General features: G+C 35.2%; 1 protein-coding gene across 4 annotated transcripts in view; it reads left to right on the top strand.

Annotated features, from left to right (window-relative positions):
- The window catches only part of LOC119833776 (monocarboxylate transporter 3), a 33707-nt gene extending 19056 nt beyond the window's left edge, over positions 1-14651 (top strand). For 2 of the 4 annotated variants that reach the window (XM_038357951.1, XM_038357954.1), the window contains exons 4-14: positions 7402-7649; positions 7875-8003; positions 8739-8900; positions 9189-9352; positions 10933-11002; positions 11373-11589; positions 12020-12198; positions 12714-12857; positions 13146-13224; positions 13578-13809; positions 14305-14651. In XM_038357951.1, the coding sequence (XP_038213879.1) occupies positions 7402-7649; positions 7875-8003; positions 8739-8900; positions 9189-9352; positions 10933-11002; positions 11373-11589; positions 12020-12198; positions 12714-12857; positions 13146-13224; positions 13578-13809; positions 14305-14509 (1829 nt within the window). In that variant the 3' untranslated portion in view covers positions 14510-14651. The remainder of the gene's footprint in view (positions 1-7401; positions 7650-7874; positions 8004-8738; positions 8901-9188; positions 9353-10932; positions 11003-11372; positions 11590-12019; positions 12199-12713; positions 12858-13145; positions 13225-13577; positions 13810-14304) is intronic. The other 2 variants (XM_038357953.1, XM_038357952.1) reach the window with 2 other exon arrangements.
- The last annotated feature ends 727 nt before the right edge of the window (positions 14652-15378 follow it).

Here is a 15378-nt window from a genome sequence, read left to right as displayed (position 1 = left end):
AAAGTAATAAATGTTATTTGCAGTTAACAATTTTCTTTTTTCTTTATTACAATATTTATGGCAAGACTAGGTATACCAATGGTATAAACCGATTTTATATACGAATGTTGATTGTGACTGAATATATTATATATAACGTTTTTTGTTTATGACGTACTATTCCCTATATACCTACAAGGATACGGAAATAAGTTCACCACGGACACATTGTGATCGTGGTCAGATAAATGTAACAAAACAATTCCAGGGTGTAGATATATAATGTTTATCTCTTTTAACAAGGAACGACTTGAAAAACTTTCCGTGCTCATGAACCAAATCTCGATATAGTTAAAGCAATATGATATAAGCGCCATGGCCCAGTTAAAGACTCTATGCGACATAGATCTTCTCCTATAAACCTTGTTCCTTAACTATGACGTCATTGAATAATGGCATCGGATATTTGCATGAAACGAGTAACACAGTCATTAGAAACAAACGATGATAAACAACTATGTTATGTTATGAAGTGTGTTACATACGCGTGTATCGTTCGTAACTCAATTTGTAAAATAAAGCAGACCACAGTAACTTCGTTATTTTATCATTTCATCTTTCATCTGATGTTATGAACATTTATATCTACTATAAAATGAGTCATAACAATTTAAAAGTGCCCTTGATATATCTATATTTAATGTATCTAAGTATAAGGAAGGTAATTGTTTTGAGGAAATCAATGTCTATGTATTCATGTGGTGATATGGGACTAGTGTGTGTGTACGAGCACAGCTGTTATGTTTCTTTCGTCCACTGGGCGATGGAACGGAAATCCGGCTGATCCGTAGAGACTAGAGGGCATGTGCAGGTTTGCTATACGTGCTCTTCGAAACACATAGGTGTGGATAGCCTATTCAGTTCGATAGATAAAAGTAATAGAAATATACAAAAGTAGGTAGTACAGAAATAGTACCAAAAGATTTTGTTCGGATGTGCAATCTTATCCATACATAAATAAGATCGCGATACACATTTCCACTTCGTTAATACGCTCCCAGCTGAACATAATTTACGGCCATTAAAAGTAATTCTAGCTAGAATGAGTTAACAACTGGCCTGCATCCAGGTGTCGGCAGAACGTCATTCTACTAGAACAATTACAATTGAAATTATTATCCACGTGTGCCAAATACTAGTGATTTATATGAAGGTATTAAATGTAGTAAAATCCACATAATAATGTCTTATATGTATTAAAAATTATTTTAAATGTTGCTTTAATCTTCGCTCCGGTTTCATCCTGTTTAACTCGGAATAAAAATAGATTATATATATAAATAACATATTGTAATAATGAAACTGTCTCCTAGTTACCAATTTTTCGGTTTAGGCTTAATACCTTAAGGAAATATCTATAAGCAATACCTTCATAAGATTAGTGTAGAAGTATAAAAAAATATGTATAAATAAATAGGTAACTGCGTTACTTAAATTGTAGGTAGGTACTCAAGCACGTTGCTTATTCAATTAAATACACACAGGGTTACTAAAAGGGTTTGGGTATCTCTCCAACTCGAATTGGGACAACATTCGGCTTGAAATGAAAGCATGCGAATGCTACTGTGTTTCACACGATAAATGGGGGGGGCGTTCCTATTTCCTCACCCTTCTCATACCATTATTTTATATCCATCGTCGTTTCTCTACTTTTCCCTTTCTCGGTGGTGATCGATTACCATCATGGTAGTCACCAGCTCGGTTGCATAAACTCATTATTTAGCGGAGAGAAGTCTATTTATATATTTTCTTCATATAGTTTGCAAGGATGTCTATAAATATTTGTTAGAAGATTCTAAATTTATTTATATCAATGGTCGTTTTACATGTTTGCTGAACGATTAGCATCAACTGATTTATTTTACCTATATTATAAATAGAATCATAAAAATCTAGGTATATCTTAATATGATAAAATAATATATGAGTGCAACTCAATGGTATAAATAAACGAAGAACGAATAAGCCAACTATGTCATTGCTATGTGGGTATTGGCTTATTATGTATTTAATTGTTTCAAATATCATACATTAATGCAAGTCATATATTTACTATGATTAAAATTAAGAACCCATTTGCACATTGTAGAAAATATTTACCTTTAGATAATTTGAAACTAACGAGGCTAAAGTCGAATGTCACATAAAATTTTGCTTGTGTTTAAATTCAGAGGATAAATTGTTGTTTATCTTCAGTGGTTATTTATACAAAGCCAAACGTATCTAAGAGAAAATCACATCGCATTCAAACAAACTGTCTCAGAAATCAATTCTAAAGGATAATACGAAGGAACGTGAACGTTATATAAATGTTTGTGTTGGCCTTGGCTCATTGGCACGAGCCTCTCGGGAGGGCTTTGAAAATAAAGATTAATAGTGCTTTCAAACGATATAATCGCTTGATATTAGTTCAAGCTAACATATAGATACACTTTCCTTTCGGCCACGGCTTCGCTCGCGTAGTTAGAACTCAGAGGTAATTCCCATGGGAATGTGATGTTTCGTAGCAATAAAAAGTTGCCTATGACACTATCTAATTATGTAAAACTCCAGATATAAAACTATATTACAATAAAATGTGTTAAAGAGAGACAAACATACACATTCGTATACCTTCGTATTTATAATATTAGTAACGATTTTTCTGAGGGCAATAAAAATGATTGCGACGTTAATTCTCGGAATAAACAACATGAAAGTCAATAGGTGTCGCAATTCCGCATTCTACGCTGAAATCACGTTTGAAATTATTAATCGTATGCACAGTCTGTTATTTTTCACACGACAAATGGATGTTTCGATATCTTAACGAGGAATGCTATGTAATGACAAAATACAAAATGATCAGATTATATTAACGTGTGTTTTTAAAGACAAACTCTACATATTAGATATGAATAATTAGTTATTGAAATAATATTATCTAGGATAAGTTAAATAGCTAGATAAGATATTTTTAATTTTAGATTACGTGTGCATATATTTGACGAGTGTCTGGCATATGTTATATTAAGTCTGTTTTTTTTTTGCCACAAAGTTCAAATGTTTGCGATAGATAGGATAAGTACAGATATTTGATTTTTGACAAAACACCTAGAGAATTACCTGAATGAAAAACAAACGTTTTTTTATTAACGACATGGCTTATAGCATCACTTTCGCTCTTTGTTCCTAACCCGTTGTTTGAGTCGGCAACAAACTGTTATATTGGACATATGCCAACCTTATAAACGATTCTTTGATCGTTGCATTACATTGCACCCCTCGTCGATTAGGTTTACAAATCGGGTTTCCCGCGAAGTCGCCCTAAGTTTCAGTAATGTTGGTTTTTCCTATATGACTTAGGGCTTTGCATGTTAAGAGTTTGATCTCTAGGGTAATGTATGTTTCCAAGTAAACATTTATGTATTGAATATAGCTATTCCTTTGTATGGTTATACTTTTATTGTAAATGACAAAGGATTGTATTTAAAATTTGAATAATTTTGTAGACACTACAGTCTGTATTATTTAAAGCTGCAGTTTTAAACAACAGAAAGAATTTGATCACGAGGCGGGATTAGAACCCGCGTTATTTTGCACAATCGTCGCAACGGCCTCTCAGCCAACCGTTAAGAATATCTCATTTATAATTTGAATGCTATGAATCTAAAAATTTAATTATGTAAAGTTTTCCCTCAGTAATAATAAATGTACAATAATAAATGTATTTGAGTTAAGCCTTACCCGCAATGCGCAAGTTTGCTAAAATTTGCTAGATGAAGATATAAATTTAAATCATACCCACGCATACTTCCACTGTTTTTATTAAGGACGTTATTTGCAAAATGAATAAATTGGTAAATATTAACTTACTAAATGATATAAAATATGAAACCAGGCCAGTGGGTTCGCATTGAAACATTTACATAGTCATTCTACTATTCTCGAAACAATAAAAGAGCGGTGAATATTAAAACCGACTGCGATATTCATTGTGAACTTTCCAGTTAGCATTAGAAACCTTTCATGTTTCTCAAGAGCTTCAAGGGTCGATTGTTTAACGGACGTGCTTTATCAACTCTTTTCGCCTATACCTTTTTTAAAATTGTTTTAATCGTATTTTAATGTTTACACCGTAAGTGGACACGTAACTAATTATAATAGTCATCGAAAATTATGAAATACATGTAGGTCACAACTCACAATTGTTGTTTACAGACAGCTATTCAATGTATTTATGGAGCTTTTTCATTTGATAAGTGAATTATCTTGTATTATTTTTTTTATAAAGCATTAAAATCCTTATTAAATTCTTAAAATATGACATTAAAAAAAACCACAAACACCGATACCTCTAAATACCTCTAAAAGAGATAGTTGGCCTTATCTATTTGTGTTAAGGAAACGTTTTATATTAATTAATAAATAGGTACATCATAATTAGAGCGAGTTTGGCAAAAACCTTTACTGCCTATTTCAAGGAATAACTATAATTGTTAATCTAAGCTATAAATTCAGTAGTTGTTAATGTGTCTACACTAGTAGAATTTTTATCTATTTCACATTTGTGTGAAGGTCAGATGAGGACTTGGCATGGTGCCAGGAGCTGCAGACATGACGGCGCCATGCTCAAGTATGGCAGGCTTTATCTGATAACAGTTCAATAATGACGCTGTATCCGCTTTTATACATTGGATGAATATTGGAATAAATTGAAATTACAATTTTCGGGTTATGTGAAATTCCAACATTGTAGGGTACTCATATGTGTGAATACAGATAAAACATGTAGATGTAGAAAGGTTCTATTAAATTTTATTGGAAACACGTGGAATAGGAAATTTATAGCTCATATCTTCCTGTTTGAAATTTTTCAATACTGATCATTCTTCATAACATTTATTTAAAAGCGCTCGTCCTGTTTTTAATAAAAACTTATATGACACAGCTATTGTCTCACGCAAATATAAATGTGGAACAAAGCTTATTATGACGCTGTTAACTGTTTTTGACCGCACGAGAAATAACACAAAAATGTAGGATATGATAATAATAACATTCAATTAAAATTAACTTCAATAACATTTTACTTTTAAATTTCCTATTTTCAAAAATACGCTCACGTTATGGAGAGTATTATTTGCCTAAACTTCAATGAATGACTGAATTATGGAAATTGCTAAAAAATAGTGTAAGCAGTACGAAACTTCATAGACGATGACCTAATTCCTTAGAGTGGAATCAATGCTCTTAGTGACCTTACCTCTGTTCCATTTAAAATTGTACGTGCCCTTCTAAGCGTTGGAAATAGCTGGTTGCTATTTACTCCATCTTGCTTCCTATTATTATTTTGGTATTTAAGTCACATAATCCGAAGCGTGTTTGTCACATTACCCCATATTCTTTAAACGCCTATTCAATGTTTACTTTAGATCATGTTAACATTAATTTACAAATATCTCGTGCGAAAAGAATCGTGAGATCATGATTAGTCAGACTTTTGAGAATTACTATTCTCTTGTACTGGTCAAAGGTATCATAAAATGGATGATGTTTTTTATTTAAGGTTTATGTAGGTATCATGTACAATGTACATGATGTATATCATAACATGATTTAAATCATTTTAAATCATAGATAGCATACTTTCTGTAGTTTTAATGACAATCGACAGCTGCGATAGTATTTGTATTTCTGAAAAAAACTTTAACACTGGAAACAAATACAATACATAATATTAAAAGCCATTAAACATATAATATTTCGAATGTATCGATAATGTGTAACACGTTATTTCCAAACGTATTTCGATTTAATAAATTAGGTACTTTTACATAGCATGCAAAAATGTTCTAGATTGCAGTTATCTGCAATTACAAAATAAGTTAATTTGTAAATTTTCTTGAATTTTCCGTATAAATGTCGTATATAAATATTTTTGTTGTTAGCTTTCACTGCGAATCCTCAGAAAAGTTCAAGTTCGACACTATAAACAACGGAAACGAAAATAGTTTCAATAATGTTTCCTTGCCATCTTTGCGTTCTTGCCAAAATTTCGTTTACAGAACTTCGATTATTCACTACCAAAAATATACCTCAGTATCATTTACCGTGGTATATTTACAAACGGTTGTTCTTTAAAGTAGCATTTAAAACAGAAATGTGTATTAAAATTTCATTCATTGCATGAGGAGACTGTTTTTGTGAAGTCATGTAACTTAAATTTGTATGTCTTCTTTTTAAGAAAGCCCTTTAAAAGCGAAGTTCAGTCTTTGTGACGTCAATATCGTACAAAGAAAAATTTAACCTCCCGGAAAATGACGCATGTAATGCTGACGACCTCCCGGCAACAGTGTGAATTCCTTTGTTCATAACAAATGATCAGCAGTTTGTGGGCCGCAAACTCTGACTCACGTGTTATCATATTCCAGATACATTGCATGTTTGCACATGGATGTGTTTGTTAGAATAAGGTCAAATAAGTTTAAATGTCCGACCCCGATTACATAAATTACAATAGCTGTATTAATGGTGGCAAGTCAATGTTTTTCCGATACATACCAGTTGTGTTTAGTTTTGCGATATATCTAAATTATTTTCTTGCAATGCTTTTAAGATGAATTTATATATTAAATATATGTTGTAATATATAGTCGACAGTTATTATAAACAAACTGAAATATTTAAACAAGAAGTAGGTATCAAAGTATAATAGAAATGGAAAAAACCGTATAAAATATAGTGTACTTTCAATTTCACATGAAATATATTTATCGCTACAGTTAATTTAGGTTACTATTTCATTCATATACAAAGATGAGTATGGGGCATGTCGTAACCAAGCCTTAATAGTATCAATGTGGTACATGATTGATGTCGAGGTCAGGGAGTCTAATAAGAGACCAAATTGTAATTGGTGTCCATCTCAATGTACCTAATGGAAAATTTTGTGTTTGAGTAAATATTCTATTAGCGAGATAATTCATTCTAGGAAGGACAATTATCAAAGTATCTAAACAAATCTTTAAATATAATAAGTGATAAAACAATGTGCGATATTTGTTATCTAAAGTCTAGACCTAAACTTGTGAATTTAAGACTTATTTTCGCAAGTAATTGATTATTCAAATCCATAAGCAACGTTTGTTGTTCCTCATATATTGAAATGTAAAATTTTGCCCACAACATCTTTTAAAAATGTAAGACAAAAGTAACTAATATAAGTTTTAATAATTTGTGTACCTAAAGACCTTTTATCATCTTAATAATTTTTTCATTGATTATCAAATATCTTTTCTTGTTCTTGAGTCCCATGTTAAATACATGGGACTCCAGAACATAACCCTAGAGGCGGTGTTATATTCTTCTATTCTATTCCAGGTATCGGCTTCGGAATGATCTACCTCCCGTCCGTAGTAGCAGTGGGCTACTACTTCGAAACCCGCCGTTCTCTTGCTACTGGTATAGCAGTATGCGGGTCGGGGGTGGGAACATTCTCGTTCGCACCTCTTGCGTCAATTTTGCTCCAAGAATTCGGTTCCTGGCAGAATGCGAATCTTTTGCTCGCTGGTCTAATTCTGAATTGCGCTGTTTTTGGAGCGCTAATGAGACCGCTTGTTTACCCTAAGGTACTTACTTTACTTTAAGAGTGGCGTAATGACCCAAAGTGAGTCTTGGCCTCCGACAATAAGAGCCTCCATTTGATCCTATCCTGTGCCCGCTCTTGCCAGTACAAATTTACTGTTCTAATCTCCTAGTGCTTTTATTTGTTTTTGATTTTATACAACAAGAACTTTGTCTGTATCACTGGGATTTAGAGAAGTTTATCTTACAGTATGTATTATTATTTTCAGACATCAGGTGAAAAACCACTTCTACAAAGAATGGCTGAAGAGAAAAGACTGCAAATGGAGAGAGGCTCAATTGGAGGATCCTATTTCGTGGTCCAGCTACCAGATGGTACTATGGAGAAACGAATGAAGGTTTTAAACTAATATTAATTTTAAATACACAAATCCTTTATTACTCACACATGCACATGCCAGTCACAATTTGTCTACCATTTTGCAATTCATTAGTTCTGTTAATTGCTCAGTTTTATCTATAGGCCTGTATTATGTGTTGATACGCGTAGTTATAAGAGTACGAGGAATTTTATCAAATGTTTTGTTGATTACCTATCTTGAATCTCAATCAATTGCATAATAAAAATTAAGAGTTTATTTTAATCATAAAAAAACATATTTTTTTTCTCATTATGAAGAGATACGAAGTAAAAATCATACTTACATCATTTTTATATAGGCCACACATGTACTTATCGTCCCACCAAAGAAAAAAATGGCTGAATTCTTGACATTTGAACAATAAACAAATAGCATTTATATAAATGATTATTATTTACTAATACGAAAAACTATCAATTTGTGTGAAACTCCAGCAGTTAAGTAGATAAATACTCAATTGATCAAATATCATTCATAAATCACTCAATTATTATACAACTAGGGGTCCGCCCCGGCTTCGCCCTTGGAATAGCCTACACATACATGTATAGCCTATAGCCTTCCTTAATAAATGGGCTATCTAACACTGAAAGAATTTTTGAGATTAATGTTATTGTTCCTGAGATTAATGCGTTCAAACAAACATACTCTTTAGCTTTATAATATTAGTATAGATAAAATGAGATTTATAATTTGAAACTCCAACAATTGCAGGCGCCCCTGAACATAGACCCAGGCGTGCACTCGTCACTGAATCTGGAGGCCCTGGCCCGCGTGCCCACTGTGCCTAACATGCCCAACGTGCCCACTGTGCCCACGCTGCCCACCATCACCGAGGTCAGAGTCGCTGATGATACACAGGAAAAGAAGAAGGTAAGAGTTGGAACTTGACTTTGTTAGAATCTATAGCATTATTTCAGACTGTTATGTGAAGTGGTATACTACAATATTGTTGTTAGTTGGCAACATATACATACTTTTTTGCGGTTTATATACCACAATTTTATAGATATTTTTTCTAAGTATAGAAATTCATTACTTTTCCGATTAATGTTCATGGGCGGTGGTGATCGCTTACCATCAGGCGAACCACCAGCTCAGTTCCGCGCTATGACATAAAAAAAAACTAAAAAAAAAATAATAATAATTACTTAATTCCAGAGCGAAAACGGCACAACAGCAGTGAACCCGGCCAGCCACATGTCTCGCAACGTGTCGTCGCCCGCGTTCAGTGCGCAAGCGCCGGGCCTGCCCAAGAACGGCTCCGTGCCGTTCTTCGACCGCCAGCGGAAACAGAGCACCGGCGATAGGTCAGATAACGATAGGTATAGATGCACAATTGATTACGGGTACCAGTGGGATGCGCCTTGTGGTATGTACTGTGCGGTGGGATTTGCTTAAAATTTATTCGGAATGTCTTGTAGTTTAAGGTCCTTAGCATGACAGATAACGGAAACGGCATCGGTGATAGGTCAGTTAACGATAGGTATAGATGCATAATTGATTACGGGTACCAGTGGGATGCGCCTTGTGATATGTACTGTGCGATGGGATTTGCTTAAAATTAATTCGGAATGTCTTGTAGTTTCAGCTCCTTAGCATGACAGATAACGGAAACGGCATCGGTGATAGATCAGTTAACGATAGGTTAAGATGCACAATTGATTACGGGTACCAGTGAGATGCGCTTTGTGCTAGGGTACCGTGGGACCTACAATGCAACTTGCTTTAAATCTAATTCGAATGTAATTATAAATAAATAAATGAATATATTTCTGGTTCAAGTTCTGTGGCATGTTGATTAACGGAAAGTGCACCGGGGTTGGGTCAGATAACGATAGGTATAGATGCACAATTGATGAAGGATACCGATGGGATGCGCCTTGTGAGTAATGTGTTATTCGAGTGCTTTGTGGAAATGTTTGCATAAGAAATATTATTCCGTTATATGACACAAAACGAAAAAAAATCATAAGTCAGATAACGCTAAGTATAGTTTAACATAATTATGTGTAAAATAGAATCTGGTTAAAAATAACTATAGAAATAACTTAAATAAACTTCCATGGCATGAAAATGGTTATGACGATTATAAATTAAATAACGATAATATATAATAATTTAACGCTTGAATGCACCGAAATATGCTTCAAATCATATTATGTCTTAAAACTTCAGTTGCATTTTGGTATGAGAGAATCGGCTAACGGGTATCAATTCTACGTGCTTTCGTTATGCACTGATTTGATTGGGAATCGCTTTTTGGAATACTTTTTTATGAATGATGTCTGCTTTAGATTTTAAGCTATGTTCTTTGTCAAAGGGAAATGAAATATGTTCGTGTTTTGTTTTATCAATGTTCTATGTTTAGTTCTATTGTCTTTTTTTTTTTGTTCAAAAGTATGAAAAGTTATAAAACGAATATATTGAAATTATTATTTTTTTAATGTGACTGAAGTTCATTTCTGTGACTGTTGTTCATCTTATCTTATCTTAATATATAAAAATCCAGTGTCATGATGTATGTTCCCAATGAACTCTTCAGCAACTCAACCGATTTTCATTAAATTTGGCATTTTATGTGTAATTTGGTCCAACTTAAGATATAGGATAATTTTTATTTTGATTAATTATCCGAATAATTTATAATCTTAATATTTTTAATTATACTTAGCCACAGCAATGCGTGGCCGGGTATGCTAGTTAGAGTTATAAATACTGATCTGCTTCAAATAACGTGTTATAAGTCAGATAATGTTAAAGGGCAGGTCTAATACTAGCTGAGATATGTTTGATTATGATCAATGAATGGAATGCCTGTTAAAGCCATAGCATAAAAAATCAAGTCATTTTTATTAAATACATTTGCTAGAAACATGTTTAAAATTCGATATATTTTTTACAGATTTAAACCGTCCTTAGCTGCTATCAAAGCTACGTCCAAAACTTCCATTAGCAGTCATCTAAGGAATGAAGTAAGTAGAAAAATATTAAAGAAATTTTATATGTTGACTGTCATGTTGTCTCATAGCAAAAAAGGAATATATTGTGATGCTAAATAATAAGTCAAAATAACTTTATTAAAAAAAGTACTGCAAACGATTAGATTATGTATCTAATTATTTTATTGTGTCAATAGTAATCACTACATAGTATAAAGCAAAGTCGCTTCCCGCGTATGTATGCTTAGATCTTTAACACGACACAACGGATTTTGAAGGGGTTTTTTTTTAATAAAGAGAAAGGTTTATATGTATAAAAAATTTATAAGACTGCTCCGAAATCAACACGTGCAAAGCCACGGGCAAAAGGTAATGCTTAATATAAACATTACGTATATTTCAGGACACAGAAAGTGGAGTGTATAACTCGAAGCTATCAGTGGCCGCGCCAAAAGAACCTTCTAGAATGGTCCGACCAATGTCCAGAAAGGATATTTTCTACTCGGGTTCCGTGTTGAACCTACCTCAGTACCAGAGCCAGAAGTCATTGCAAGGATATAGGAATTCCGTTCTGAGCTTGCCACAGAGCAGACAGACTGGTGATTTGGAACGACAGGAACGTAAGTGATACTGTAATTTTCGTTTACTATGTCTTTAAGAGCATACGAATTGAGAAACCAAATCAATGTTATACTCTGTTTGGCAAAAAGGAAAGCTTCGAATCCGGCCTAAAAGTTTCTCAGTTTAATTTTTTTTTAAATAACTAATTATTTGACAATCTTTGATATGAATTTTTATACATCTATATAATTTTTTTTTTTTTAAATCTTTATATAAATATATAAAATTCCCGTGTCACAGTTTTCGTTGCCATTCTCCTCCGACGGCTTGACCGATTTTGATGAAATTTATTGTGCTTATCCGGTATCTATTAGAATCGGCCAACATCTCTTTTTCATTCCCCCTAAATTATAAGAGAAAGGCAGAACAGAGTTTGCCGGGTCAGCTAGTCTTTGCTAGTCTTTATATATGGACTGGAACGTTTTCCAGAATACGACCTCTGCCCATGCCTGAGCCTCCCCGCGTCATTCAAGTCGGCGCTGTCGTCGATGCTGGACGTGAGCCTGCTGCGCGACCCGGCCTTCATGCTCATCGGCGTGTCCAACGTGTTCGGCATGGCCGGCCTCTACGTGCCCTTCGTGTATATCGTGGACGCTGCTGTTATGAATGTCAGTGGAAACTCAATTAAAAAAAAAAAATTAATAAAATATGGGATTTGAACTTGTGCCTTCTTCTAACTTACTATAGTCTACTGTTATTCTAGAAGTGAAGTCATTATATAATGTACCTAGTAATGTATTTATCGTTTAAATTGTATTTAAAATATCTACAGGGGCAATAAAATCGCTGATTCTCATTTATGAGTCGTCATTTGAAACAATTTATTGATGGTGAATATAAATAATAGGAGAGACTTTATAGAGTGATTATTAGCACACTATCTATATTGCCTGTGTAGTGTTTAAAAACAAATATTTAAAATTAAACTATGTAATTATCTATTCAAAAGTCGGTCTGTCTTTTAAAAGGCATAAAACTTGATAGACCACTAGTGTTACTTTACTAGTGTTTATAGTCTGTGCTAACATCAATACATCAGATAGCCAACACACAATCATTAATATTTAATAATGTTATGTAAACCTCAGCCAGTAACTACACCAAGTAATTTCTTAATTTGCAGAAAGTGGAGGAATCGAAGGCGTCGTTTTTGCTGTCGATAATCGGTATAACGAACACATTCGGGCGTATCATGTGCGGCTGGGTCGCCGACTTCCCCTGGGTGGACTCCCTCTTGCTCAATAATATATGTCTTGTTATTGCTACGGTCAGTATTTTTACGAATCTAGTAATATTTTTACAGATTGTAAATTAAAATTTAAAAACATTTAGCTTTACCAGAATTTTATATTATGTTATTATTATATAATATATTTATTATATCCTGCTATTTCACAATTGTTATAAAAGGGACAGTGTTTATAAAATTTCTTACAAATCCTAATGTGGTTAAATAAAAGTCTTTATCAATTGCTGCGCATTTAATGTAAAGAAATAACATTATGAGTTCACTATCGATTATAGAAATACTTTTAATTATTATTTAATTTTTCAGATATCAGTAGCGGTTATTCCATTCTGCACAACATATGCGGCCTATGTAGTGGTCGCCATAGCTTTCGGACTCGCTATCTGTAAGTAGAGTTTATCTGCATAACTTAACCTAACTGCAATATGATATTGAATGTCCATTTCACAGTCTAAGTAACGGTTTCACATCGGTTGTAATTTATCTAATGCATTAAATTGCAATCTGGTCCTAATTACAGCCTTATCTACCAGTGTTTACAACTTTACTGTGACTTTAGTGAAGTCCCCTGTTCCCTCGTGGGGTATGGGGCAGATGATATACATCTGTTGTATAGATCGATTTTGTTTATGGACAAGTATGTGATCTGCCTTCTGTGTCATGCCGAACCGAGAATTTTTTTTTAAGCATCGTTAAAATTACAAATTCAAAAAAAAAAGTCGCATGGCACATTTCCAGCCGGCTACATATCGCTGACGTCGATCATCCTGGTGGACCTGCTGGGGCTGGACAAGCTGACGAACGCGTTCGGGCTGCTGATCCTGTTCCGCGGCGCGGCGGCCATGGTGGGCTCGCCGCTGGCGGGCGCGGTGTACGACGCCACGCGGAACTACGACGCCTCCTTCTTCATGGCCGCCGCCTTCTTCCTTGCCTCCACGCTCACCTCCTTCGCCGCGCCGATGTTCCGCCGGTCAGTTTGCTCCGGTTTTATCCGGTTTCAGTGTCATGTGCTTATAAGAAAGTTCGTTCTTACCGATTAAGGATGCGAAAGTGTGTTTGTTTGTTTGTTTCTCTTTCAAGTTGTAACGGAATTTTATAATACGATTTTCGTGGCTGGGGATGAACATGGACAGTAAAAAATTAAATCGATACCAATAGTGTAACAACCTACCTCTATAGAATGTATTTAACTTATTTTACAAGAATTTAGTTATAAACATTTTTTGCAAATTGCGAAAAAAAAAATTTAAACTACTGTTTCTCGTCTTATAATATGTTTAATTTTTAAAGCACAGATGACTAAATTGTAACTTCCAGTAAGTAATGTTAAGCCTAATTAAAAACTTAGCCTTTACAAAGAATATTTCATAGTAATCATTTTATAAACTAACCAATGAAACATATAAACGATAGTTTAAATATGCTCAGACTGTATACAAGATATCTAAATTAAAATTGTTACCAGCAAACAAGAGGAAGCGCCGCAGCCGCTGGACGTGCTGACGCCGATCGACGAGGACCTGGAGGAGGACGAGGACCCGGACGACACGCCCATCACCATGGGCGGGCTGGCGCGTGCCCCGCCCGCCATCACGCGCACCGCGCCCTCGCCCTCCGACCCGCCCTCGCCCGACCGCCCCGCCGACCTCACCAGGGAGAGCGTGCTCTAAGCTGCGGCACTGTGGAGTGTGGACCCCGCGTTGGGATGCCCTACGGTCACGAACTACCAATAATTTTTAACGTCATTGCAGGCAATGGATCTGGTGGGTCGTCAGATGGTAAGCGCTACCACCGCCCATGAACATTTGGAGTGGCGTAAGGTCTGCAATCGACCTTACGCCTCTACAAATGGATTGCTGACTTTAAACTGGAAAGGGATTAAGAAAGGATTGACGAGAGGAACGAAGGGAAGGACTGGGAAGAGTAAGGAATAGAGTGTGGGCCTCCAGCTCCCCCACCGTAGGAAACACAGCAGCCCGGAACTATTTCACGCCGGTCTCATGCGGGGGTGTGGTAGTTCCCCAGTGCAAACTGGCGTAATTCATGCCGAAACGTGCTCGACTCCCACATACATATGGACGATTAAGTAGAGCAACGACACCCGAGCGAACGGGTCACATTTTTCACGCTGGAGAGACAGAGATAGACTATACCAGAGCAGTGTATTAAATTTTTCGTAGTTCGTGACCGTACTTTAGATAGGCGATGAGAGTGTGAAGTAAGAATAGCTCTTTCCGAACCAGATCTTTCGAGAGAGTGTGGAAGAGGCAGGAGAGAGTTGGAAGCGGAAAGGGAGGTTAAGTGGAGGTAGTAGCGGGAGTATGGAGGTGTTGTGTATCGATATGTAAGGAGTACATAGTGTGTTACCTATCAGAGTAGGCGTTAGAGTGTACTGAGGACGGGGAGTATAGGATAAGTGTTAGTTTGTGGCGAGAGATGCAGGCGGAGTAGAGAATGTGGAAAATGTATGGTAGCAAAGTGAGTATTAGCCGGTAGAATCTTTAAAACAAGATCAAAAATAATATAATTCAATAATAAA

This window comes from Zerene cesonia, chromosome 18, assembly GCF_012273895.1.
Source record: "Zerene cesonia ecotype Mississippi chromosome 18, Zerene_cesonia_1.1, whole genome shotgun sequence".
NCBI classification, from domain to species: Eukaryota; Metazoa; Arthropoda; class Insecta; order Lepidoptera; family Pieridae; genus Zerene; species Zerene cesonia.
Note: the sequence above shows the minus strand (reverse complement) of the source record. Positions and strands in the feature narration are given on the sequence as shown.